Source organism: Indicator indicator, chromosome 15, assembly GCF_027791375.1.
Source record: "Indicator indicator isolate 239-I01 chromosome 15, UM_Iind_1.1, whole genome shotgun sequence".
NCBI classification, from domain to species: Eukaryota; Metazoa; Chordata; class Aves; order Piciformes; family Indicatoridae; genus Indicator; species Indicator indicator.
In genome coordinates this window covers 2214971-2241287 of record NC_072024.1, presented here as the reverse complement: position 1 = coordinate 2241287, position 26317 = coordinate 2214971, and the positions used below count along the sequence as shown (strand labels likewise).

Here is a 26317-nt window from a genome sequence, read left to right as displayed (position 1 = left end):
AGCAGAATCTGGGTTTAGCTCAGGCTTGGTGGCCTTGTGTTTGTGGACTGTTCCAGTACCTGAAGTATGTCTACAAGAGGGCTGGAGAGGGACTGTTTCCAAAGACTTGCAATGATAGGATGAGGGCAATGGTTTTAAAGGACAGAAAAGGAGATGTAGATTGGATGTGAGCAACAAGTTCTTTACCATGAGGGTGGTGAAACACTGGAACAGGTTGTCCAGGAAGCCAGTTGAGGCCACATCCCTGGAGATATTCAAGGTGAGGCTCAACAAGGGTCTGAGCAAACTGATCTAGTGGACAATGTCCCTGCCCACGTTGCCCAGAGAGGTGGTAGATGCCCCATCCCTAAAAGCATTCCAGGTGAGGTTGGATGGGGCTGTGTGGGGCTGCAACCTGTTCTAGTTGCAGATGTCTCTGCTGATCACAGGGGTGTTGGACTAGATGACTTTTGGAGGTCCCTTCCAACCCAAACCATTCTATGATCATTTCACTTCAGCTTTCTGATGGCTGAAGTTTTCTTCAGCATTGGTGGTAAGTCACCAGCCCAGTCAGCTCCTGCTTTGTCTTTTCCCCTCTGTGCTTAAGACAAGGTTTTAGCTAAAGGGTTATCTGAGAAGGGCTGTGAGAGTTATCCAGAAGCCATATTCAGTGCTGATTCATTTTGTATGTGTAAAGCAATTAGGCTGATCCTTAAGATTTGCAGGCTTATTTGTCTTCCCCCTTAGAGCTGGGCAAGTGTCCTCTAACCAACCACAAACTGTTGCTGAGTGTCCCCAAGATGCCAGTGAAGGTAATCCCAACCCATGCCCAATTTCAGCTGGTGTTCCAGAAATGAGACTGCTCTCTCTCACACCTTGACACAGTGTCCTGTAGCATCAGCAATCTGTTCCTGCTTTCCCAGCAGATTCTTTTCAGCAGGGTGTTAGTGATAGTGTTCAGTGAAACAGATGTAGGACATCATTGCTACCACTGCTGCTGCTGGAAGGAGCTCACGACCACAGAGGTTGGAAGTGACCTCAAGAGATCATCAGGTCCAATCGCCCTGCCAGAGCAGCATCACCCAGGGTAGTCTGCACAGGAATGCATCCAGGTGGGTTTTTGAAAGTCTTCAGAGAAGGAGACTCCACAACCCTCCTGGGCAGCCTGTTCCAGGGCTCTGTCACCCTCACTGTAAAGAAGTTTCTCCTCACTGAAATCTTCTCTGCTCTAGTTTGAACCCATTGTTCCTTGGCTTATCACTGTGAACCACCAAAAAGAGCCTGGCCCCCTCCCCTTGACACCTATCCCTCAGCTATTGATAGACATTGATCAGATCCCTCTCAGCCTTCTCTTCTCCATTCTAAACACCCCCAGGGCTCTCAGGCTCTCTCCACAGGGGAGATGCTCAAGTCCCCTAAGCATCCCCCTGGCTCTCCCTTGGACTCTCTCCAGCAGGTCTCTGTCTCTCTTGAACTGGGGAGCCCAAAACTGGACACAGGATTGCAGCTGTGATCTCAGCAGGGCAGAGTATGGTGGAGGGGGGGAGAACACACAAAAAAACCCCAAAGGATTCCTAATGAACTTTTCAGACAACCTCCCAGCCCGCCTGATGCTTTTGATGATTCTTTAAGCATGGTTTTTTCAGCGCCGTGGATGCGGCTTTGGAGCTTGCAAATCAAGTTCACGTTAATTACAAGCAGAGTGGGTAATTTGTCTTTGTACTGTGGGCATCCCATGTTTGAAACCAGAGGCAGAGATGTGTTAGCTTTGAAAGACTCTGCCTTTGGGCTTCTCTGTTCAGGAGGTGTCAGCTGGAACAAATAAGCTGAGAGTGCATTTGCTGCTTCTGCTCTCATCTCCCGAACGCTTGCAGAAATGGTTTGTGTCAGCAGCTGGTGCACAGAAAATCTTGCATGGGATTTTTTCTTTTTAACTTTTTCTTTTTTTTTTTTTTTTTCACCTCATCAGAGAATAATTTTTATGAGCTTCAGTGGAGTTTCCTTCCTCAGTGATTAGTGTTCACCAAACCTCCAAAGTGTTTGCTGTAGGCAGAGGGTGGAGGTTCATCCTCGTTGCAGAAGGAAGGTGGCAAAGATGATCCAAGGGCTGGAGCACCTCTGCTCTGAGGACAGGCTGAGGGAGCTGGGGGTGTTCAGCCTGGAGAAGAGAAGTCTCCAGGGGGACCTTAGAGCTGCCTTCCAATACTTGAAAGTATCCTACAGGAAGGTTGGAAAGGGACTTTTCGTAAAGGTGTCTGGAGACAGGACAAACAGGAATGGTTTGAAGCTGAGGGAGAGCAGGGTTGGACTGGAGCTGAGGAAGAAGTTCTGCAGTACAAAGGTGGTGAGGCTCTGAAACAGGTTGCCCAGGGAGGCTGGGCATGGATGCTTCCTTCTTAGGCATGTTCAAGGCCAGGTTGGATGAGGCCTTGAGCAGCTGAGTCTAGTTGAGAGGTGTCCCTGCCCATGGTAGGGAGGTTGGAGTAGATGCCCTCTGAGGTCCTTTTCCACCTCAGCCATTCTATGAGGAAGTTGTTGGAGGTGATGGCTGGAGGCTGTGCTTCCTGATTTGATTCCTCAGTTTCCTGTGGCCCTCTTCATAGTCTGGGAGAAGTCATTTAACCTCCATGCCTCTGTCTGTAGCCACTGCCCTAAAAAATGAGCACTGGCCATGGGGCAGACTGAAAGCAGGAGTGGCTTCACTGCACCTGCTGCTTCCTACACAAGATCCCCACCTCAATTCTGAGTGTAAGAGAATGCTTTGCAGGGAGCAGCATGTCTCTGGGAGGATAACTGTGCATAACAGGATGTTTTAGTCTTTCACAGGCTGGTTTGCAAGTGTGCTTTGTCCCTTCACCACCAGCAGCCAGAGCTGCTCTGGGGCTGTCAGTGTGGAGCTTCCCTGTCCTGCCTGGTGCTGTCGTGGCTTTCATGGTTTATGGCCAGTGCTCTTAGTCTGTAAAAATAAATTGGGAAGTTGGAAAGCTGTGTCAAAAGGGCAGTTTCCCATGGGGAATGGTCTTCACTTCCCACCAAAATGAAGGGAAAACTGGCTCTTTCCACCATTGGACCCTTCAAGACTTGCAGAGTCTTCTCATACAGCTGAAGCTACCATTGCCTCACGTCTCAGGAATGACAGCTGTTAAAAGGGAGCTTTCTGTTGCCTTACTCAGCTCTGCTTCCTCAAATATTTATTTTCATGACTTGATCTTTCATCCTGTATTTATTTTAATGTGATCTGTAGTGGCGGGGGGGGGAGAGGGGGAGGTGTGAAAGTGTGGTAAGGGAGAGAAGGCAAAAGGTTTCTACTATTTGTAATTCACCACAGCCTACTTGTTTCCTTCAGGGCCCCTTGCAGTGTTTGTGTTTGGCTTTCATTTGTTTCTTCTCCTTATCAGCATCCCTTAAGAAAGAGACTTGGTTGAGAACTGTTCTTCTCAGAGAAACCAGGGATATTTTTAGATTGCAGTTATGACTCTAGGCATCTTTAAACAATTTCCATGCAGCCTCTTAACAGCTGTAAAGGTTCCCATCTTTCCCACCCGCCGCCCCACTCCTTTGGGATGGAATTTTGTCGCTTCCAGACTTCTTGCCTTAAAAAAAAGGAATGTACAGATAAAAAGGGGATGATGATGACAAAACACAGCTTTTGTGTTTATAGATATTAATCTAGGCTGGGTGCAGGATTATTTCTTTGGGCTGTTCCATCACTGCAGATAAACAATGTATTGAGAAAGAAAATGTGAGGAGAACTTAGGACGCCAGATCCGTGACCGGCTGAAGCTAGTGTCGAATTGAGCGGAGTTATGTTTGATGTTGCCAAAGGGACCTCTGCTGTTTTCTCAGATAGATTTATCTGAGCAAAAGATGTTCTATTTTAGGGGATTTTTTTCTTTTTTGCTTCTCTCCCTAGAATAATATTCACCAGTTTTTATGGTAATCTGAAAGAGTGGCACTCCCCTCACCTTTCATTCTTCACCCTTAGCAAGCGAAAAGCCCAAAACCAAACCCCTTTTGCACACAACAATTCACATCCCTGGAATAAATATTCTTCATAGCTGGTGCCTAGGAAGACCTTCCAAAAATTCATTTTAATTTTTTTTTTGTCTGCTTTCCCATTGTAGTCCTAGAGCACTGAGAATGACCCCCAAATTCTGCACACCTCAGATGTCTGCCCAATTCACAGCTGCTGCAGTTTAGCAGTAAGCCTCCTGGTGTCCTTCATCACTCAGATGTAAAAATCATTCAGAGGTGATGTTCCTCAGTGCCTTCTGATCTGCACATGCTGGAAGGTGTCCAGAGAAGGGCTACCAGGAGGAGCAGAGGGCTGGAGCACCTCTCCTATGAGGACAGACTGAAAGAGTTGGGGCTGTTCAGTCTGGAGAAGAGAAGGCTCCAAGGTGACCTTCTTGTGGCCTTCCAGTATCTGAAGGGGGCTACAAGAAAGCTGGGGAGGGACTTTTTAGGCTATCAGGTAGTGACAGGACTGGGGGGAATGGAATAAAGCTGGAAGTGGGGAGATTCAGACTGGATGTGAGGAAGAAGTTCTTCCCCATGAGAGTGGTGAGAGCCTGGAATGGGTTGTGGTGGTTGAGGCCCCATCCCTGGAGGTGTTTAAGGCTAGGCTGGATGAGGCTCTGGCCAGCCTGATGTAGTGTGAGGTGTCCCTGCCTATGGCAAGGGGTTGGAACTGGCTGATCCTTGTGGTCCCTTCCAACCCTGACTGATTCTATGATTCTCCAGCCAGTGTTTGCCCATGGAAGAAAAATATGTATTTTCTAGATGGAGAAGCACTGCCATGACACAGACCCCAGCCACACACAACCTCAGGACTTCCAACACTTCATCTGGGTCCTGGTGGATAAGTTCTCCATAGGACAGCAATGTGCCATTGTGGCCAAGAAAGCCAATGGGATCCTGGGGTGCATAGAGGAGTGTGTCCAGCAGATCCAGGGAGGTTCTCTTCTACTCTGCCCTGGTGAGTCCTCACCTGGAACATTGCACCCAGTTTTGGGCTCCCCAGTTCAGGAAGGACAGGGATGTACTCAAGAGAGACAAATGGAGGGTTACAAGGGTGATGAAGGACTGGAGCACTGCCTGATGAGGAGAAGCTGAGAGCCCTGGGGCTGCTTAGTCTGGAGAAGAGAAGACTGAGAGGGGATTTAATAAATGTTTCTAAATATCTGAGGGCTGGGGGTCAAGAGGGAGGGGACAGGCTCTGCTCAGTTGCACCCTGGGATAGGACAAGGGACAATGGATAGAAACTGCAGCACAGGAGGTCCCACCTCAACATGAGGAGGAACTTCTTGAGAGTAAGGATGAAAGAGCACTGGAACAGACTCCCCAGAGAGGTTGTGGAGTCTCCTCTGGAGACTTTCCAGCCCCATCTGGTTGTGTTCCTGTGTGAGTTGTGCTGGATTCTCTGGTCCTGCTCTGGCAGGGGGTTGGACTCGATCTCTAACCCCTAACATTCTGTGATGCTGTGATCTTCATGCTCCTTAGCTCCATTTAAAACATGTCTCCAGCAAAGCTGGTGAGAAACTCCTGAACTCAATGCAACAGGATTTTGCCTGGGTTGATTTTGAGCAAATATAGTTCTTACCTGAAAATTAATTATAGGGAGTTTGCTGTTAAGAGACCTGCCAGTTGTCATGGATAAGGAGGGTCTTATCTAATGCCTGCTTTCACCAAGAGGAAGACATGCACTAAATTAAACAGGCTTTGACAGAGGCTCTAAATTATCTCAGGCTTTTCTGTGAACCATGAAAAGACAAGTAGTTATAGACAAATAAGCACTGAAGCATCTGGAGGTGTTATCTAAATCAAAGCTAACAGGTCCTGGACAAGAAGCTGCAGATGTGCAGAAGACTGCCTGTGCAGTATGATTGTCCCCATCAGCTGGGAGTTTAGATACATGGTCAAAGGAAATCACTGCAGTGTCCACCCAACAGGCCCTATCATCCTGCGCCTCACTGGGATGAACAGCTGCTAGATGTGCACCCAGCTTGTCCCATCCTTGCTCTTCTCACTGTCCTGAATCTCCCTCTTTTACTTTAAACCCATCACCCCTTGTCCTGTCATAAGGTAAGAAGTCTGTCCCCAGCTTTCTTATCTCCAACCTAACCCTCCCTGACACAATTTCAGGCCATTTCCTCTCCTTCTATCACCTGACACTAGAGAGAAGAGACCAAGCCCCACCTGACTGCCTGCAGCCTCCTTTCAGGGAGTTGTAGAGAGCATTGTGGTCTCCCCTCTGCCTCCTCTTCTCCAGGGTGAACACCTCCAGTTCACAGTCTCACATATATCAGAGGCTGGAAGGGACCTTCAGAGATCATCAGGTCCAACCCCCCTGCCAGAGCAGCATCACTTAGTGTAGTCTGCACAGGAATGCATCCAGGTGGGGTTGGAAAGTCTCCAGAGAAGGAGACTCCACAACCCCCCTGGGCAGCCTGCTCCAGGGCTCTGTCAGCCTCACTGTCAAGAAGTTTCTCCTCATGTTGAGCTGAAATCTTTTACGTTTGAGTTAGAACCCACTGTTTCTTAGCTTATTGCTGTGAACCACCCAAACTTGCCACCTCTCAGCTGCTCCTCACCAGCTCTATTCTCCAGACACTTGACCAGCTTTGCCCTTCTCTGGACACTCTTCAGCACCTCAGTGTCTTGAAAATGAACCCTTCAGAGCATTCTTCAAGTGAGGAGCAGCTCCTGACGAGTGGTGTCCCCGGGTTCAGGGGGGGCTGCTCTCCAAGCAGTGACTCCAGCCAAAGCTGGGAGTGTTTCTAAATTTCCCTCTGTTTTCCTGGAGCAGCCTAATGGCCCAGCCTGCTTTTATGAGCTCGTTTTAATCATCCCAGCCTCTGCCTCATTGCATGGGAAGCATTATTAAAAAAGTAATAAAGTGCTACCAAGTCATGCAATGGAAAGAGAAATAATTTGATAAATAATGCAACTGCCTGGAATCATTTCCATTCAGAGCAGCTTTGTGGCATGAAGCTAAGCTGCTGGTAGGCTCAAAACTGCTGGAGATATTTCCCTGCCTGTCAACCATGGGGGGAAAGGCTGAGCAAATCCACCACTGAGATTGTTCTGTCTGGTGTTGCTTTTTCTTTTTTGTGTTTTTTTTTTCTTTCTTCCTCTTGCTTTCCAAGCCCAAGCAAAGCTCCAGAGGATGGACAATAGGCCATTCATCATGTTGGGTGAGAGACAGTGTTTTTCACAGGTACATTTAACCTAAATCCTCTCTCAGAAGACGGATTATCTCTTAGAAGAACTCTGGCAGGGCAGTCTCCTTTCAATAGGCACGTCAGGCACCTCCACAAAGGCTGTACATGAAGGGATCAATGGTAGTTTTATCTCCAATTGCACTCAGTGTGTGTTTCTTCCAGCTGACACTCATTTAAATGCTTGCTCTAAGACAGCTTTTCTCCCCATAACAGAAAAAGGATTGGACACCCTCAGCATTGTTTCCTTTAAGGGGGGGGAAAAAAAAAAAAAAGATAAAAAAAAAAGGAAGGGAAAAGAGAAAAAGAAAGATTTAAATATTCACTTGGCTAAGCATGAAATATCTTCAGATGGATGTGTTTAATCAGCAGTGAAAGCAAGAGTAGTTGTGCTTGGATTTCATCAGTGTAAAATGCTGAAATTACCAGATGAGCAACAACCAACCTTACTGCCTTGCAGTACCATTTGAGGGGGGGGGGGGTGGGGGGGGGAGAGAAAAAAAGGAAAAAGAAGGTAAATAGTCATTTTGTAATTACAAGCCTTTTGCTCCAAAGAAACGTGGGAGCTGTAATCTGCAGTCCCATAGCTGTGCTGCAGCCCTTGGGAATGCTGCCTGCCAGATGGGCTGTGCTTGCAGTCCAGCCACATTCCACCTTTCCATCTGCTGAACAAAGAATCACACAATGGGTTGGATTTGAAGGGATCTTGGAGATCATCCAGTTCCAACCCCCTGCCATGGGCAGGGACACCTCCTACCAGCCCAGGTTGCTCATAGTCTCATCCAGCCTGGCCTTGAACACCTCCATGAAAGGGGAACCCACAACCTCCCTGGGCAACCTGTGCCAGTGTCTCCCCACCCTCACTGTCAAGATTTTCTTCTTAGAAGAAACAGAGGGCAAGATGAGAAGAATAGATTGAAGGATGCCTGCAGGATCCTTTGCTTGGTGTGGATCTTCTGTTCGTGGTGAGTGGACTTTGGGAGGTAGAAAATAAACAACAATGAAAATGTTGGAGCAAGGACCTGCTCCTCAGCCCTGCAAAGGCTTTCAGCAGGAGACTGTGAGGTGTGGGTGAGGTTGAACAGCCCTTGGTTGTGTGGTGCTGATGTGTTTTGGGTTTTTTCCTGGACCTGCATAGATTGTCTTAATTAAACAGCAAAGAAAGGACATCAAACTGTTGGAGTGGGTCCAGAAGAGGCCACAAAGATGAGAACCTCCCCTACGGGGACAGGCTGGGAGAGTTGGGGCTGTTCAGCCTGGAGAAGAGAAGGCTCCAAGGAGACCTCAGTGCAGCCTTCCAGTACCTAAACAGGGCTACAGGAGAGCTGGGGAGGGACTTTTGACAAGGGCTGGGAGTGACAGGATGAGGGACAATGGCTTTGAGCTGGGAGAGGGGAGATTGAGACTGGAGATGAGGAAGAAATTCTTGACAGCAGTCTGTGATATTTGAGCTAACACTGTGTCAAAGCACAGGGGCAAACCTGAGCAGCAGGTCCCAGGCATGTGTTTGTAGGTGCAGGTGATGCACTCAGACACCCAAAGATCAGATTTCCTTGGAGCAGGGCTGGAGGCAATTACTGCTCCTCAGGCTGATGATGTGCTCTGGGAGTTCTGCAGGTTTCAGTAATCATTTATATTCCAAATAAGGGTTTGGTTTGATCTTGTTTTTCACAAAGTTGGTGATAAAACTCTGACTGTTCTCCATGGGACATATTCTATCTCCAAATGCATATGTTACTGCCTGGGAAAGATTTATCTGCTCCTGGGAATGCTGCCCAGCAGTGGAGAATGCTGTGGTGAGCTACATGAATCAGTTCTATTTGGCTTGATGTGGGGCTGGAGGTAACACAGCCTGCTGATGGGCAACCTAATAGACCTGGCAGATGGATCATGAGCTGAAAAATAAGCACTAATAGCTCAGCCCACGATGGTTGTTCACTGCTGTTTTCCCTTGTGCTGCTCCAGGTCTGTCTCACCTCTCCCATCCATCTGCAGCTGCTGCTGGGCAAGGTAGCATTGCTATCCCCATCCAGGCAGAAGGTTGTGCTGATCATGGAACCCCAGACTGGGTTGGGTTGGAAGGACTCTTTAAAGGTCATCCAGTCCAACTCCCCTGCAGTCAGCAGGGCATCTGCAACTAGAGCAGGTTGTTCAGAGTCACAGACAACCTGACCTGCAGTGGTTCCAGGGATGGGGAATCTCCCACCTCTCTGGGCAACCTGGGACAGGCTCTCACCACTCTCTATGAAACAAGTCTTTCTTCTCTCCATTCTAAATCTTCCTCTTTTAGTTTTAAACCATCACTCCTGTCCTGGCACAGCAGGCCCTGCTCAAAAGTCTGTCCCCAGCTTTCTGATCTGTTCCTTTAAGTACTGAAAAGCCACCAGAAGGTCTCTGGAGCATTCTCTTCTCCAGGCTGAACAACCTCAATTCTCTTAGCCTGGCCTCACATGATTGTTGTGGCCTCTTTTGGACCTGCTCCAACAGGTTATTATCCTTTTTGTGCTGAGGACTCCAGAGCTGATGTGGCCATGATGCCAAGGTGAGTCCTTTCTGGGCTGCTTGGGTGTCTTATGAACAGCAGAGCTCTGTGCAGCTGTAGCATACAAGTAGGTATTTGTCATCCATAAAGATGTTTCTTTCTCCTTTGTCTACCTTCCAAGGTTCACACCAACCAAACAGTCAAATGCTTTAAGACCCTTCCTGCAGAGCTGGCCAAGGGCATTCGTGGTCATTGACAAGAAGCTGCTGTGGGAGCTGTGCACCCATGGGCTTTGGAAAAGGCTTCTGCAGGGGAATGCAAAGTGTTCAGCTTGCAACTTTTTACATTTGCTGCTGCAGTGGCAAAAAGAAGTGGGGAAGGGAGGAGTGCTTTCAGCATTTTTAAAGGTCCTTTGTCCCTAGAAGAGGTTTCATCAGAACACTGACAAGGTCAGCTCTTCCTGGGGTAGGACCTAAAGTGCTGGTTTAGGAAGCAAACAATCCTTTCATCTCCTCATTTCCAATGTGCCTCTGCTCTCTGTGGACCTGAAATCTCCAGCTGACAGCATGAACCAATAGATTCTCTCTGTTGTAAATACTGAGTTTAAACCAGGTGACCTTTCTTTACAGAAGGATGCTAAACTGCCTGATAGCACCTTCCTTTCCAAAGGGAGATTTTGATCTTCTTTGGGTTGGCTCTGATACTAGCAGTGACTATGAGCCAGGTTCTCTGCAGAGCTGCTGCATTCACCTGCCAAGTTCTCCCCCTGCTCAAGTTCTCAGCAGAGATGTTTCATCATCCTGGTGAAGCCAAGCTGTAGATTTGTGTTTGCTGCTGGCACTGTTGTGGTTGGTAGTGTCAAGGAACCCAGAACGGTCACTAGGAAGTCAGTAGCTCGTTGTCTGGGTTGGTGGTGGTTTAAGGAGGTGCATACTCAGCAACCAGCACTTGGTTCTAAGTAATGCTTGTGTTTCGTGGCTGTGTGGTTCATCTGTATGTCGTCTTTGGCATCTTATTAGAAAAGAGGAGGCTGAGGCCTCATTGCTGTCTGCAGCTCCATGAGAGGAGGGGTTAGTCTCTTCTCCCTAGTATCAAGTGGTAGAAGAAGAGGAAATGGCCTGAAATTGCACCATGGGAAGGTTTAGGTTTGAGATGAGTTAAAAAATTCTTTCTTGCAAGAGTGGTGAGGGATTGGAACAGGCTGCCTAGGGAGATGGTAGAGTGTTCAAGAAATGTGTGGGCACAGCAGTTTGGGACATGGTTTAATGGCCGTGGTGATGTTGGAATGATTGTTGGACTCAATGATCTTTAGAGGGCTTTTCCTACCAAAACATTCTAGTCTTTGAAAAACACTTTGGGCTGTATTTTAGAAGAGGAAGAAAGTGTACCCCAAAGTGTTTCATTTAACCTGAACTTGGTGCTTTGGAAGAAATTTTTGAACCCAACTGCCAGAAGTGCTTGATGAAGGGCTGTTTGCCTGCAAACCAATTAGCAGTTTGAAAACCTTTGGTGGCCTGGAATGAGCCTCTCCTCTCATTTATTGCAGCTCTGTCTGCAAAGGAAATCTGTGAGTTAGCAAAACCAGTGAAGAGCCTTTCCCACTTCCCCAGCTAACTGTGACAAATCTCAAAGTGCTGAAACAATGACTTGGCAACTTCTGACACACTGGACTCAAATTAGAGGACAAACCAATTCCAGTCTAGAAAAGCACCTTCAGCAAAAGTAAAAAGCCACTATAACCATCAGGGCTCCTGATCAATGAGTCACAGCAAGGTTTTAATGGTCTGATTTATTCACCAGAAGTTCAGTCCACTTGCACAGTTATTTGTCAGTTTTAATGCTGGTCCTTTCCAGGAGTATCTTCAGGGAACTAGTTACTTACCAGATTAGAATTCAGTGTTGCTTGGAGACTCTCTGGGGAATGGGTTTGGAGAGCTTGGTGTAAGTCCCACCTGAACTCTTTGCAGCATGGAACCAGGGTCAAAGGATTAATGATGACCTCAAAGGTCTTTTCCAACTTAAAGAATTCCATGGTTCTCTGATCACCTCTTCTCAAACTGAAAAGCCAGCTGGCCATGGCTTTCAGGTTAGAAAGAGGAGAAATGAGGACACCACCAGCTCCTTGTGATGTCTTCTTCTCCGGAGACTTTCAAAACCCTGGATGCATTCCTGTGCAACCTAATCAAGATGTACCTGTGCTGGCAGTAGGGTTGGACTGGATGATCTCCAGAGGTCCCTTCCAAGCCTTACTGTTATAAATGGGTTTATGTTCATCACTCCTACCATCCTATGATTCTATGTGCCAAAGCCAGTGGTGGATTGACTGTCCTCAACCAAAGGTTCTCCCTGGAGCAACCGAGTCCACACTAACTGCAATCTAATTTGTTTGTGGGGACAAAAACAATTCAGAAGGAAGCCAAAAGCATGAGAAAGACACAGAAAAGCTTCAGAATTTGAAGCTAAGGCTTTGGAATATGAAGCTAAGGTTTTAGAATTTAAAGCTAAGGCTTTGGAATTTGAAACTAAGGCTTTGGAATTTAAAGCTAAGGCTTTGGAACTTGAAATTGAGGCTTTGGAATTTGATATTTAAATCTTTGGAATTTGAAAGTAAGGCTTTGGAATTTGAAAGTAAGGCTTTGGAACTTGAAATTAAGGCTTTGGAACTTGAAATTAAGGCTTTGGATCTTGAAATTAAGGCTTTGGAATTTGAAATGAAGGCTTTGGAATTTGAAATTAAGGCTTTGGAATTTGAAAGTAAGGCTTTGAAATGTGGAATTAAGGCTTTGGAACTTGAAAGTAAGGCTTTGAAATTTGAAATTAAGGCTTTGGAACTCGAAAGTAAGGCTTTGGAATTTGAAATTAAGTCTTTGGAGTTTGAAATTAAAGTGTCTTTAACAGGTACCTTTTAAATTATCTGTGCATGTTTAACCAGGAAATAGGTTTCAACCGTATGGCTGCAAATGGAATATAAATGCATCAAAAATAATCTCCACTGTATAGAACTAATCTCAAGCATCACTTTCCCCTGGGCTTCTTGGGCAAAAATGCAGAGGGATGGAGTGCAGAGGCTGGCAGGGGCAGTGCTGGAGCCAGGTGGTCCTTCTTGAGCTGCAGCATATTGCTGAGCTGGTTGTGTAGTGTCTATTGATCTGAATTGTAATGCATGCCAAGGGCACCTTCAGCTTCCAGAAAGGCACTGTTGTTTCCCAAGACCTGAAATTGATAAGAGCACTAAATAATTCCTCAGGAGCTCCTGGTGTTGCTGCCTCCCAAGCTCCTCTACTGGAGGCCAGTGTGGCAAGTCCTGTGCCCCAGTGCACATTTAATGTAATATGTGCATTGATTTGTGCCAACACGGTAGTGAAGATAAGAGACAAGTAGCTATATACCACTCTCTTCCAATTACTGAGCTGGAGCAACTGCTGCAGAAGCAAATATATGGCACTGGACTCCTACAAAAATAAATTACAGTGGTGAATGTTACTGACTGCAACAATTTGGAGACCTATGAGGCAGCTGAGAAGCTTCTATTAATATTGCTGCTACTGATGTGTGAAATATAACCTCTGTCCCTTGTCCCTGCCAGCTGCTCTGCTGCAAGAGCGAGTCAGGGAGAGGGGAGCCAGGATGGATGTGACCCTCTTGGAGGGTGACAGAGCACTGGAGCAGGCTGCCCAAAGAGGTTGTGGAATCTTCCTTCTCTGGAGAGATTCCAAACCCAGATGGAAAATTGTGATCCTGGGCAACTTGCTGTGGGTTCAGCAGAGGGTTTGGACTGGGTGGTCTCCAGAGGTCCTTTGCAACCCCCACCATGCTGTGGTCCTGTTACTGAGATTTGATGACTGCTGTCAGTGCATCTCTACCTTCTCCTTCTCTTCGTTGCTCAGTACTATTGCTGCAAAGACTCAAAGTGTCATGTCTGAGTGTCTTTACAAACTAGAACCCAGGAGGTTCCCTCTGAACAGCAGAAGGAACTTTGCTGTGTGGGTGATGAAGCCCTGGAGCAGGCTGCCCAAAGATCTGGAGTCTCCTCTGGAGACTTCCAAAGCCTGACTGGCCGTGTTCCAGTGTGGCCTGCCCTGGGTGACCCTGCTTTGGCAGCTGGGTTGGATTGGATGATCTCCAGAGGTCCCTTCCAGTCCCTACTATTCTGTGATTCTGTGGTTTTGAAGCAGGTCTATGCATGTGGAAAGAGCAGCCTGTGTAGAGCCATCAAGAGAACATGGCATGACAACAGGTTTGTGCCAGTTCTGGGGTCTGTTTCTTCAAGCCTCCTCAGATGAGAGGCATCATCTGACCACTTCTGTGATGTTGCTTGCTCAGTTTCTTCCCTCCTCTTTTCTCAGCCCAGTTTCACAGATTGGCATTAAGGATGCAGGAAGGCTTCTTCATTTTCTTTCCAGGTACTTCAATTGGGAAATAATTGAGCAGGAGAAGGCAGGAATTAATCCAATATTTTCAGTGCAGGGCTGCAAATGGATGAAGGGGAGGAAGCAGATTGCTGCAAGACATGAGATTGAGCAGAGACAACCAAGTGTTTTGCTAAAGGAGGTGATGTTAGGCTGGGGGCAAGGTTTGCCTGGAGTCTCCTTAAATTAGGCCTCCACAGGGCAGAAGTCATTCACATTTCCATGGGATTTACTGGACAGGATCATGTTCTCTGTTTTCATTGACTGAGAGGATAGAATCCTTTCATCTGGAAGAGACTTTTAAGATCAAACAGTCACCACTGAGCCATGTCCCTCAGCACCACATCCGCATGGCTTTTCCATTCCTACTCTCCAAAGGGAAGCATCTGTGTGAGGAGGGGATGGGAACGAAACAGCATCATTTGGGTTGAACCTGCAAGTGCAACTGGAGATAAGCCTCAGGAGCTGGGAGGGGTGGGGAGAGCAGAGGGGGGAAGCATGGCAGCCTTGCTGAAAAGCCATCAGCCCTCTGGAAAAGGGGAAGAAAAAAAAAAGGAGCAGTGAAACACCTGCTTGACTGCATCTGTTCAGGAGACGCTTTTACATTGCAAAGTGGTGAGCGTGGGGATGTGTTTTCAGCTGTGGCCCCTGTACCATGGTGTTGTCAGGGTTGTCATGGTGAGCACTGAGCATCAGAGCACAGGCACATGTAAAACATACACAGCCTGCTGGTGTGTAAATTAAAGTTGCCCTGGAGTGAAGGCAGGGGGGAAGCTGATGTCAATGGTGCATTCAGCATTTATGAACTGCACCCTGCAAGGCTTCTGTCAGCTGAACTCCCTCGGCTCAAGGCAACGGACTGTCTGCTGTTCAGACCATCAATAATTAATGCAGATTCCAAAGACTTCTACAGTGACTTTAAAAAAAAACAAAACTGTTTTTTGTTTGCTTGCTTTTCCCTAGAATCAGTGTTTTGGATGATGGGAGCCTGCGGATTGTCAACGTCACCAAATCGGACGCGGGAAGCTACACCTGTGTGGCCACCAACCACTTTGGGACAGCAAGCAGCACAGGCAGCTTGGTTGTGAAAGGTGAGTGAAATATTTACTACACATAAGTGATGCTCCACCTCAGAGTCTAAAGAGCACCCCCAGGCATCCTGCAAGGGGCAGGACAAGGAGCAATGGATATAAACTCCAGCAGAGGAGGTTCCACCTCAAGAGGAGGAGGAACTTCTTCACTGGGAGGCTCACAGAGCACTGGAGCAGGCTGCCCAGAGAGGTTGTGGAGGCTCCTTCTCTGGAGAGTTTCAAGACCCATCTGGATGTGTTCCTGTGTGATCTGTGCTGGATTCTCTGGTCCTGCTCTGGCAGGGGAGTTGGACTCAATGATCTCCTGAGGTGCCTTCCAACCCCTAACATCCTGTGTAAGTCTGTGTGTACCTTTCCCCAGCCGTGCTGATGCAAGTCCCTTCCAACCCCTAACCTTCTGTCATTCTGTGACTTTTCTGTCAAAGACCTTTTGCAAAAGCTATAACTTCTAACAGAAAACATTGAAAACAATAATTTGATAAACAATGAGAGACACTGACAAATGTCTTCATTTTCAGCCTGCTTATGAGTAGCCCAGTGTGTGATGAATTGTTATAGGCAATGACTGTATAGATTATTGCACTCAGAATCACTCTCCATTTCCTTCATATCTGGGGGAAGACCTGTATTGGATAACAAATCAGGAAAGATTGATCATAAAGCAATAAATCAATCAGAAAGCTCTAATGCTGTCAGTTCTCATTCTCCCAAGGATTGGCATTGATGGATGGTCTTTGGTTAGAGGCTCTCCTCATCAATTCTCTTTAAGGTATGTAGGGAGTACTTTAAAATGTTTGACTGTAAGTTTTAATCTGTGGGGTTTATAGCCAAAGCACATCTCAGCAAATCCTGTTCAAGGGCTGTTCAAGCTGCTGAGCCCCTGGTGCAAATTGCTGGTGGCTGTGGCACAGCAGCAGGTTTTTCTCAGGCCATGTTAGATGGAAGGTTTCTGAGGTTGCACCTCTTGGCACTTGATCTCTCTGCTCCCCCTATGCCCAGACGCAAATCGAGCAGCTCCAGGGTTGAGGGCAGTGTTTTCCCTATGTACCTTCTTGCCAAGGGTCAGGGCTGGCTGCTAGATGAGTGAGATGCTCTCTGTGAACACTTTTCCCTTCACAGAAGCTCTCCACAAGCTCTTTGGGCAGCCTGCTTCAGGGCTCCAGCACCCTCACAGCTAAGAAGTTTTTCCTCATGTTTTGTCCTGGTTTTCTGAGGATTGCAAGGGTTGAGTCTGGGTCTGCAGTTCAGGGCTGCAAAGATGGTTAGGGCACTGAACCATCTCTCTTATGAGGAAAAACAGAGAACTGGGGCTTTTCAGAAAAAAAGCAGCCTGAGGGGGGGATCTCATCAATGCTGATCAGTACTTCAAGGGTGGGTGGTAGCAGGATGGGACCAGGCTTTGTCCAGTGGTGCCCAGTGACAGGACAAGGGGTAATGGGTGCAAACTGGAACATCATGAAGTTCCACCTAAACATGAGGAGGAACTTCTTTAATTTAAGAGAGATGGAAAACTGGAGCAGGCTGCCCAGAGAGGTGGTGGAGTCTCGTCTCCTTCTCTGGACACATTCCAAATCTTCCTGTCTGTGTTCCTATGTGACCTTTTCTAGGTGACCCTGCCTTGGCAGGGGGGTTGGACTCAGTCTCCAGAGATCCCTTCCAACTCCTGCCATTCTGTGACCACTTGCATAAACCACTTCCATAAAAAAGGCAGTCACTGAAAACAGGAAGGTGTTTCCTTGCCATAAGTGAAGAGTCTTGCTCCTGTGGTTCACGATTTATCCTTTTCCTCCTCACGGTACCCAAGGAGCAGCCTGTGGCTCCCAGCACAATACTCAGCAGCTCTTACACCTGCTCTCTGGGCTCACCTGGTTTCCAGGTCACTTGTCTTTGCAGTCAGGTTATAAGGGATTAAGAAGTGCTCTCTTTTCTCCCTCAATGCTCTGTTTTAGCTGGAAGCCATTAGCATTAATAGGAGCCACAGAGAACAAACTCTTAAGCCCGAGACTGGGGACATTACCAGCAAAGTGAGAAATGCAATTTCCAAATCTATCCCATAAAAAAGTACCAAAGAGCAGGAATTCTTCTGAACTCCAAATGAACTGTGTAAAATACTGTGTTTTATACTGAAATGCTTGAGTTTCCCTGCCCTAAGACAAAAAAGCTAGGCAGGCTGGGATGGGAATAGGACTGAAGACCTCTGGGTTGAACTCCCTTTGGGGGTGTTTTATCAGCTGAGGAGATTTCTGACCTTAAGATATGCTTATATTCTGTTATTCTAACTTATGTCATTGAGTAAAAGACTGTGAAGGTCAAACCCCATTTTTTTCTTGCATGAGCACTGCAAGGCCTCCTTGTTTTGCTTTGTTTAATTTCCTTTCTGTCTCAGAGAGAGATTCTGATGGTGTCAAAGACAAGTGTGGGCAAGGATAGGAGGAGGAGAATATCTCTTACACCAGAACCAAGGAGCTTAAAATAAATCTCTGGCAAACAACCAGAGGAGGATGAATAAATATTCATAATATGCATGAGGAGACAGCTTAGAAAAGATGGAATTCTGACAGGTGCCCACAGGGCTGTGTGTTAACATCTTGTTGTCAGAACCAGGGAGCCTCTGTGGGGTTTGTGACACACTGAGGCTGTGGTTTGGGTTTGTTCTGTTGGCTGGGGCTGACTAAGAGCCACTCTGGCCTCCCTGACCTGAAATCTTGTAAACTTGCATGTAGGGTTTGACCTTTACATTAAAAAGAGAGGGCTGAATTTGTAAGGATGGAGAAGAATCCCTCAGCGTTCAGAGCCATGTAAAACACCGGGGGGTGGGGGGTGGGGGTTACATCCAGTACATAAATACTCATTTTACAGTCTCACTGTCTCACAGTGTATCAGAGGCTGGAAGGGACCTCCAGAGATCATCAGGTCCAACCCCCCTGCCAGAGCAGCATCACTTAGTGTAGTCTGCACAGGAATGTATCCAGGTGGGTTTGGAAAGTCTTCAGAGAAGGAGACTCCACAAACCCCCCTGGGCAGCCTGTTCCAGGGCTCTGTCACCCTCACTGTAAAGAAGTTTCTCCTCATGTTGAGCTGAAATCTTCTATGTTCAAGTCTGAACCCATTGTTCCTTGGCTTATCATTGTGAACCACCCAAAAGAGCCTGGCCCCCTCCCCTTGACACCCACCCCTCAGCTATTGATAGACATTGATCAGATCCCCTCTCAGTCTTCTCTTCTCCAGACTAAACAGCCCCAGGGCTCTCAGTCTCTCTTCACAGGGGAGATGCTCAAGTCCCCTAAGCAGCCTCCTGGCTCTCTGTTGGATTCTCTCCAGCAGGTCTCTGCCTCTCTTGAACTGGGGAGCCCAAAACTGGACACAGTATTCCAGGTCTCACCAGGGCAGAGTAGAGAGGTAGAAGAACTTCCCTAGCCCTGCTCTCCTGGCCACAAGAGCACGTTGCTGTTCCATGGAGAACTTGCTGTCCACCAGCAGCATTTTCCATCTCTTTTTTTTTTTTTTTTCAATTTTCCCTCTCCTTGAGGTTAATGCTCAATTCTTCCAACACAGAAACACTACAGACTTCCTCAGCAGCAGGGGAGTCAGTGACACATGGTGTGAACAAGCATAGCCTGCACCAGGTCAGTTTGTTTGTGTTTAATGCAGGGATCTAAATCAGCTAATACAGCAGCAGCTCTGAAATCACAAACTCATTTCAAGACACCTGCAATAAAAGCTCTGAGTGCTGGAAGTTCAAGGAGAGGTTCCTGGTGTTAATGTCACAGCTCATAGAATCAGTCAGGGTTGGAAAAGACCTCAAGGATCATCCAGTTCCAACCCCCCCTGCCATGGGCAGGGACACCTCACACTAGATCAGGCTGGCCAGAGCCTCATCCAGCCTGGTCATGCCAAATGACTAAAACTAAGCCCCAAATGAAGTTTCCCAAGCAGCATGGGTAGAGAAGAGAAGGCTGAGAGAGGACCTTCTCAGTGTCTACAAATGAATGGTGGCTGTCAGGAGGATGGAGCCAGGCTCTTTTCACTGATACCCAGTGACAGGATGAGGAGCAATGGGTGTAAACTCAAGCAGAGGAAATTCCAGCTCAACATGAGGAAAAATAAACTTTCACTGTGATGTTGATGGAGCCCTGGAGCAGGCTGCCCAGAGAGGCTGTGGTGTCTCCTTCTCTGGAGATCTTCAAAACCCATCTGGATGTGTGACCTGCCCGAAGTGGACCTGATGGCCAAGTTTGGACTTGATGATCTCTGGAGGTCCCTTCCAACCCCTAGCACTCTAGGAAGAAGCAGCAAAAACAATCAGATGATAGGAATGCAGATATTAGAATCCTGTGATTCCTGAAATGGTTTGGGATGGAAGGGACCTTTGAAGCTCATTCAGTCCAATCCTTCTGCAATCAGCAGGGACATCCCCAACTAGAGCCCCAGATAGCTGACCTGCAATGGTGCCAGGGATGAGGCATCTCCCACTTCTCTGGGCAACCTGGGCCAGGCTCTCACCATCCTCAGCGTGAAAAACATCTTCCTTCTATCAGGTCTAAATCTCCCTCTGTTAGTTCACACCATCACTCCTTGTCCTGTCAAAGCAGTCTGTCTCCATTGATGATAGCATATCACTACCATTTCTTTCAGAGGATGAGAAAATCCTTGTCCTGCAGCTTGTTTTCTAGCAGACACACTAAACAGCTTGATGAGCCTGTGGCCAGCTTTGTCTTTGAGCTGTTGGTGGTCATGGCACACACATGTCTGCTTCTCAAATGCCTTGCCTTCCTTTGAACTGTCTCCTGAGCTATAAATCCCTCTCTCTATAAAAAAAATACATACATTTATATCAAATGTTATGAAAATTTATATAGAAATCTACCTATAAAACCAACCATTGAGTTTGATTCTGCAGCCTGTAGGTTGATGGTCCCTTGTAATTTCCAAGCAGGCAATAGCAATGTGTCACAGTCTGGCAGATGAGTGGTTGCAGAGGTGAGCAGAACTTAGGAAAACAATTTTCCCAGTAAGAGTGGTGAGGCATTGGAATGTGCTGCCCAGGGAGGTGTTGGAGTCACCAAGCCTGCCTGTGTTTAAAGGTGGTTTGGATGTGGTACTTGGGGATCTGGTTTAGGGTTGAACCTCGTAGAGGAGGGTTCTGGGTTGGACTTGGTGACCCTGAGGGTCTTTTCCAACCTGAATGTTTTTGTGATTCTGTGATTCTGCTGCTTCTCAGCTTGGGCTGTGGGTGTGGAACTGGCCACCAAGGAGCAGTCACAGGAATTGTTGTGCAGAGGAGATGCTCTGGGTTTTCTCAGCCTGCCTGCAGCAGCTTTTCATACCATTTGTTATCCAGTTGCCTTTGATTGCAGCCCAGAACGATCCAGTCCTTTCTAGTCCCTTCTGTCTGTGGTTTAATGGGCAGAAGCAGTGTGTGAGTGCTTGGTCCAGCCTGTCCATTCCTGTCCTCTTCAGGAATTCTGCTCAGATTGTTGGATTTTTGCCAAGGACGAGTTCCAATGACTTTATTTGCCTGTTTCATTACGCTGCACCTTTAACATTTTCCTCTTGCCATTAGCTCGTCTCGTCTGGGCTGCCAGGGGAGGGCTCAAGGCAGTTACAGCAAGAGAACTTTTGTCAGCTGGAATCTGCGCCATTTCAGCAGCAAAAATAATACAAAGATAATGTCAGGAGGTTATTTTTCCCTCACGCTTCAACAGGCTGATAGTCTTGATTTTGTCCAGCAGAGTGATCCAATTTTTTTTTTTTTTTTTTGCATATTTTCCCATCCCAAGCCAATTCCTTTGTGTGGCTGTTGGAGCAGTGCTTTGCATTTCAAATGGAAGCAGTTGATTAAATACTATAAATTCTGGGCCATTATAGAGTAACTTTTCAGCACCAGCAGAGGTTATTGCTTTTAAACCTGCAATGTTCACTCTGTTATGCTGGGCCTTTATCAGCAGCTGGGCTTCCAGTTCAGGACCAGGGCAAAACCTCTGTGCAAGCAGTGTTGGTGGGATCTGTTTTGGCCTCTTTTGCCATCTGACATCACCAGTTGGTTGGTATTGAAGTATGTTCTTTGGGAAACAAGGAGAAGAGCAGCTTGAGAGGAGATCTCTTCAATGCTGATCAATGCCTGAAGGGTGAGGGACAAGAGGATGGGACCAGACTGGTATCAGCAGTGCCCAGTGACAGAACAAGGGAGAGCAGGCACAAAATGGAAGCCAGGAGGTTCCACCTAAACATAAGGAACAACTTCTTTCATTTGAGGGTAGCAGATTGCTGGAGCAAACTGCCCAAAGAAGTGGTGGAGTCTCCTTCTCTGGAGAGATTCCAGCCCCAGCTGGACATTGTGATCCTGGGCAAGCTGCTGTGAGTGACCCTGTTTTAGCAGGGGGGTTGGACTGGATGATCTCCAGAGGTCCCTTCCAAGCCACTCACCATGCTGGGATTCTGTGCTTCTGTTGTGCCTTTCTCATTTGGCAGCCTCTTTTGGAGGTCACAGCAAGGTGGGGTTTGGTCTCTTCTTCCCAGTAACAAATGATAGGATGAGAGGAAATGGCCTCAAGTTGCACCAGGGGAAGTTTAGGTTGAACAATAGAAGAAACTTCTTCACTGAAAGGTCCTCAAACACTAAAACAGGCTCCCCAGGGTGGTGGTTGAATCCCCATCCCTGGAGGTGTTTCAAAGAGGCAGAGATGTGGTGCTGAGTGAGATGGTGTAGCAGCAGCCTTGGCAGCACTAGAGAATGGTTGGACTGGGTGATCTGAAAGGCTTTTTCCAACCAAAACAATTCTGTCATTCTATGACTCCATCTCCATGAGGCAAGAGTTGATTTATACTACTTTGGATTGGCTCCAATAGATAAGGAGTAGCCATTTCTTTTCATCTCCAGAGCTTATGAGTATTATAAGTGAGTGTTATAAGAGTGTTATATATGAGTGTCCAGAGAAGGGCCACCAGGATGAGCAGAGGGCTGGAGCACCTCTGCTGTGAGGACAGACTGAAAGAGTTGGGGCTGTTCAGTCTGGAGAAGAGAAGGCTCCAAGATGACCTTCTTGTGGCTTTCCAGTATCTGAAGGGGGCTACAAGAAAGCTGGGGAGGGACTTTTTAGGATCTTGGGTAGTGATAGGAGTGGGGGGAATGGAAGAAAGCTGGAAGTGGGGAGATTCAGATTGGATGTAAGGAAGTTCTTCCCCATGAGAGTGGTGAGAACCTGGAACAGGTTGTCCAGGGAGGTGGTTGAGGCCCCATCCCTGGAGATGTTTAAGGCCAGGCTGGATGAGGCTCTGGCCAGGCTGCTCTAGTGTGAGGTGTCCCTGCCCATGGCAGGGGGGTTGGAACTGGATGAGCCTTGTGGTCCCTTCCAACCCTGACTGATTCTATGATTCTATGATTATGCTGCCCATAAAGAACTGAAAAGGCTTCAGTTCTCCAGCTGCACAGGTACACACCAGCAGAGAGACCTCTCTCTCTGTAATGAGTGCCCATCTGTCTGCTCTTGCTTGCTGCAGAGGTGTGGGGTTTGAATGTGGCTGTGATCATGCATGGTGCAGGCTTCCCTCAGGTCATCTGTGGCTTCATTTCCACCTACTGCAGAGAGCTGGATGGTGCCATCCAGCATGCCAGCCATCAGCCCCATGCCAGCCCCATGCCAGCCATCAGCCCTATTGCTGGCACCTGCTTGGCTCTTCGTGCAGCCTGGACTTTAGCTGTGGTTAGCCTGGAGAAAAGGAGGCTCAGGGGAGACCTCATTGCTCTCTACAACTACCTGAAGGGAGATTGTAGCCAGGTAGGGGTTAGTCTCTTCTCCCAGGCAAGCACTGACAGACCAAGAGGACAGAGCCTCAAGCTGTGCAGGGGGAAGTTTAGGCTGGATCTTAGACAGAAGTTCTTCCCAGAAAGAGAGATTGGCCATTGGAATGGGCTGCCCAGGGTGGGGCTGGAGTCACCCTCCCTGGAGGAGTTCAAAAAACATATAGACCACCAAAACCAACAGACAGACCACCATACAGGGCCATAAAGATGAGCAGAGGGATGAAGAACCTCCCCTGTGGGGACAGGCTGAGGGAGTTGGGGCTGTTCAGCCCAGACAAGGGAAAGCTCCAGGGAGACCTTAGTGCAGCCTTCCAGTACCTGAAGGGGACTAAGGAGAGCTGGGGAGGGACTTTTGCCAAGGGCTGGGAGTGACAGGACAAGGGTCAATGGCTCTGAGCTGGGAGTAGGGAGATTGAGACCAGAGATGAGGAAGAAAATCTTGAGAGTGAGGGTGGGGAGACACTGGAACAGGCTGCCCAGGGAGATTGTGGAGGTTCCAAGCTTGAAAGTGTTCCAGGCTAGGCTGAATGAGACCTTGAGCAACCTGGTCTAGTGGCAGGTATCCCTGCCCATGGCAGGGGTTTGGAACTAGATGATCTTTAGGTCCCCTCCAACCTAAACCATTCTATTATAGACAGGACACTTGAGGACATGGTTTAGTGGGCATGGTGGTGTTGGGTTGAGAATTGGACTTGGTGATCTTAGATGTCTTCATCAGCTCTATAATTCTCTGAATATTCCTTAGCAGCCTTCAGATATTGTTTTAAAAACTTTCAGGGAGAAAAAGTCAACTCAGAGTACCAATTGCTGTTCCCTAGAATCTCTAAATCAGGGGGTTGTAAGCAAAGGATTAGAGAGACCTGGAAACTGTACTCATGCTGCATTCTCATGGTTAGGAAAGAGAACATTTTTAAGTTTGAAGATCTTCCTTCTATCTGACAACCAGCAGAAAACGGTGGATTTTTAAGGATTGACAAGGCAAGCAATAATCTTTGGCCATAAAATTGCAAAGGAATCTATTCAGCTCTAATTGGACTATTTCCACAGACACCAATTATTTCTAGGACACAATTAAGGGTCTTTTGCTATGTTTAAGTGAAATTATGACCCAAAGCACTGCATGAAAGGCACAATTATAAAAGAGAGAGCTCTGCATCTGCTGCATCTGCTCCTCCCTCCCCTCAGTCATGCTAGACCCAATGCTTCAGGCTGCACTTCACTGGATCTCCTTAATGAACCCTGGGTGGAAAAAACATCAAGTAGAAGCTGGCAATGGGGCTGCTATCCAGGAGATACCTCAGGGTCTTTGCAGCTTTTAAGAAGCTCTTCTCCATATGGCACTTCAAACACAAGGTTTAATCAAGTATTTTACAGTTGCAGCAACTGATGTGTTTATTTCCAACTGCAAACCACTGTCAAGGTTGTTGCAGGATGCCTTTTAAATTGCTTTCTGTGGCTGTAAGGAGCTCAGCTTTGTGTTTCAGAGCTGCCAGGTGCATCTCCTCTCAGTGTTACACCTGTGTCTGGGAAAGATTGAGGTTTCCTCCCAGCTCCATTCAGGTGAGAACCTGAAGTCATCAGACAAACCAGGTCAGCCCCACAGCACCCTAGGGGAGAATAAATAGTTGTGGCTCATGTCAGCATTTCCATTTTTCTGACAGTTAGCTGAAGCACAAAAGGTTGTAATTATTCTGAGATTACAGAAGTGGCAAAGGGAGAAGCAGATGCCTTGCCTGCCATGGAGCCTTCCCCAAAGCCACCCCTCCTCTGGTCAGCTCAGACATGCTTTTTGCTTTTGGTTTGTTTAATGTGAAGCTGTCAGATGTGACAGCCATGAACTGTTGGCTCTGTTGTGCCAGGGAAGGTCTTTGACCTTGGTTGAACATTGATGAAGATCATAGCAGGCATCAGAGGAGCCAGCCCATGGCTGGACATTTCCATAGCCCTTCTGGGGACATGTTCAGCCTGGAAAAGGTAAGTCTCCAGAGAAACCTAACAGTGGCCTGAAGGGGGCTACAAGAAGGATGGAAAGAGACTGTTTGCAAAGGCCTGCAGTGACAGGACCAGGGGCAATGGCTTCAGACTAGAGCAGAGCAGGCTTAGATTGGATGTTAGGAACAAGTTCTGCACCATGAGGGTGCTGGGACACTGGAAGAATTTGCCCAGGGAGGTGGTTGGGGTCCCAACCCTGGAGATATTCAAGGTGAGGGTTCTGGGCAACCCGATCTAGTTAAGGATGTCCCTGCTGGCTGCAGAGGATGACCTTTGGAGGTCCTTTCCACTCCAGATGGTTCTGGCTTGGATTCTGTGATTCTATGTTGGAACACAATGATGGGGTGCTAAGGGATACGGCTTTGTACCTAAGGGATATGGTTTGGTTCCTAAGGGATGTGGTTTAGTACCAGACTTGGTTGTTCAATAAATGTTTGGACTCAGTGATCTTAAAGGTCTTTTCCAACTGAAATGATTCTATGGTTCCATGAGTTTATGGTCAGACTGTTGAGTGAGACTTAACCCAGAGCAAGTTGTGAATGAGCAGCACTGCGAGGGCTGTCAGCTTCTGATCTGGGAGAGAAGGGGGAAAAAATGAGGTCAGGGGAAAGAAAAAAACCACAACATCACAGCAAATGGCAAAGAAAGATGTAAATGAAATCAGCTGTGAAATGCCCATGGCTTGCTCTTAGGGCTAGTGGAATGAAGGAAGTTGTTTTGTGTTGTATTTTTCTCTTGTAAACACTTAGTGGTCGTAACAAGTAGATCTTGTAAACATAATACAACTGTTAAGCTTCATTAAATTTGCAGCAGACAATTAATTTTTTTAAATTTTTTTTAGTTTTTTTTTCCCCCAGGCAATTCAAAGGGTCTTCTGTAGTACTGATTCAGTTTAATTGAACATATTACCATGAGCAGACAATAAGAAATATATTGAAGATATCCATCTGGCTTGCACTGAAAACTCTCTGCCTTTCCTTTTCTTCCCTGGCTGTCACCAGCCTTACTAATTGCCTCATTTTGGCTCTTTTACAATCAGTGTGATTTAGCCATTAACATGATAAAAGTCATCTTGGTGAAGAGCTTGATATTAAAAAGCATAGATCTCCAGCCTCTCCTTCCTGCCAATTCTGGACTGATCTCCAGCATCATTATTAGAGTTGTGATTTTTTTAAAGCAGAAATACAAATAGAATCAGAGAATAATTGTCAGGGTTTTAAGGGACCTCAAGGATCATCTAGTTCCAAACCCCCCCTGCCATGGGCAAGGACACCTCACACTAACAATATATTGAGTCTTAGGGAGCAGCTTCTCCAGGTGCTTTGGTGATCTGATTCTGA

At 47.2% G+C, this 26317-nt stretch overlaps 1 protein-coding gene across 1 annotated transcript in view; it reads left to right on the top strand.

Annotated features, from left to right (window-relative positions):
• CNTN4 (contactin 4) overlaps positions 1-26317 on the top strand; it is a 161650-nt gene that overhangs the window by 94304 nt on the left and 41029 nt on the right. Inside the window, exon 10 of the mRNA XM_054387607.1 lies at positions 15054-15181. Coding sequence (XP_054243582.1) covers positions 15054-15181 — 128 coding nt within the window. The remainder of the gene's footprint in view (positions 1-15053; positions 15182-26317) is intronic.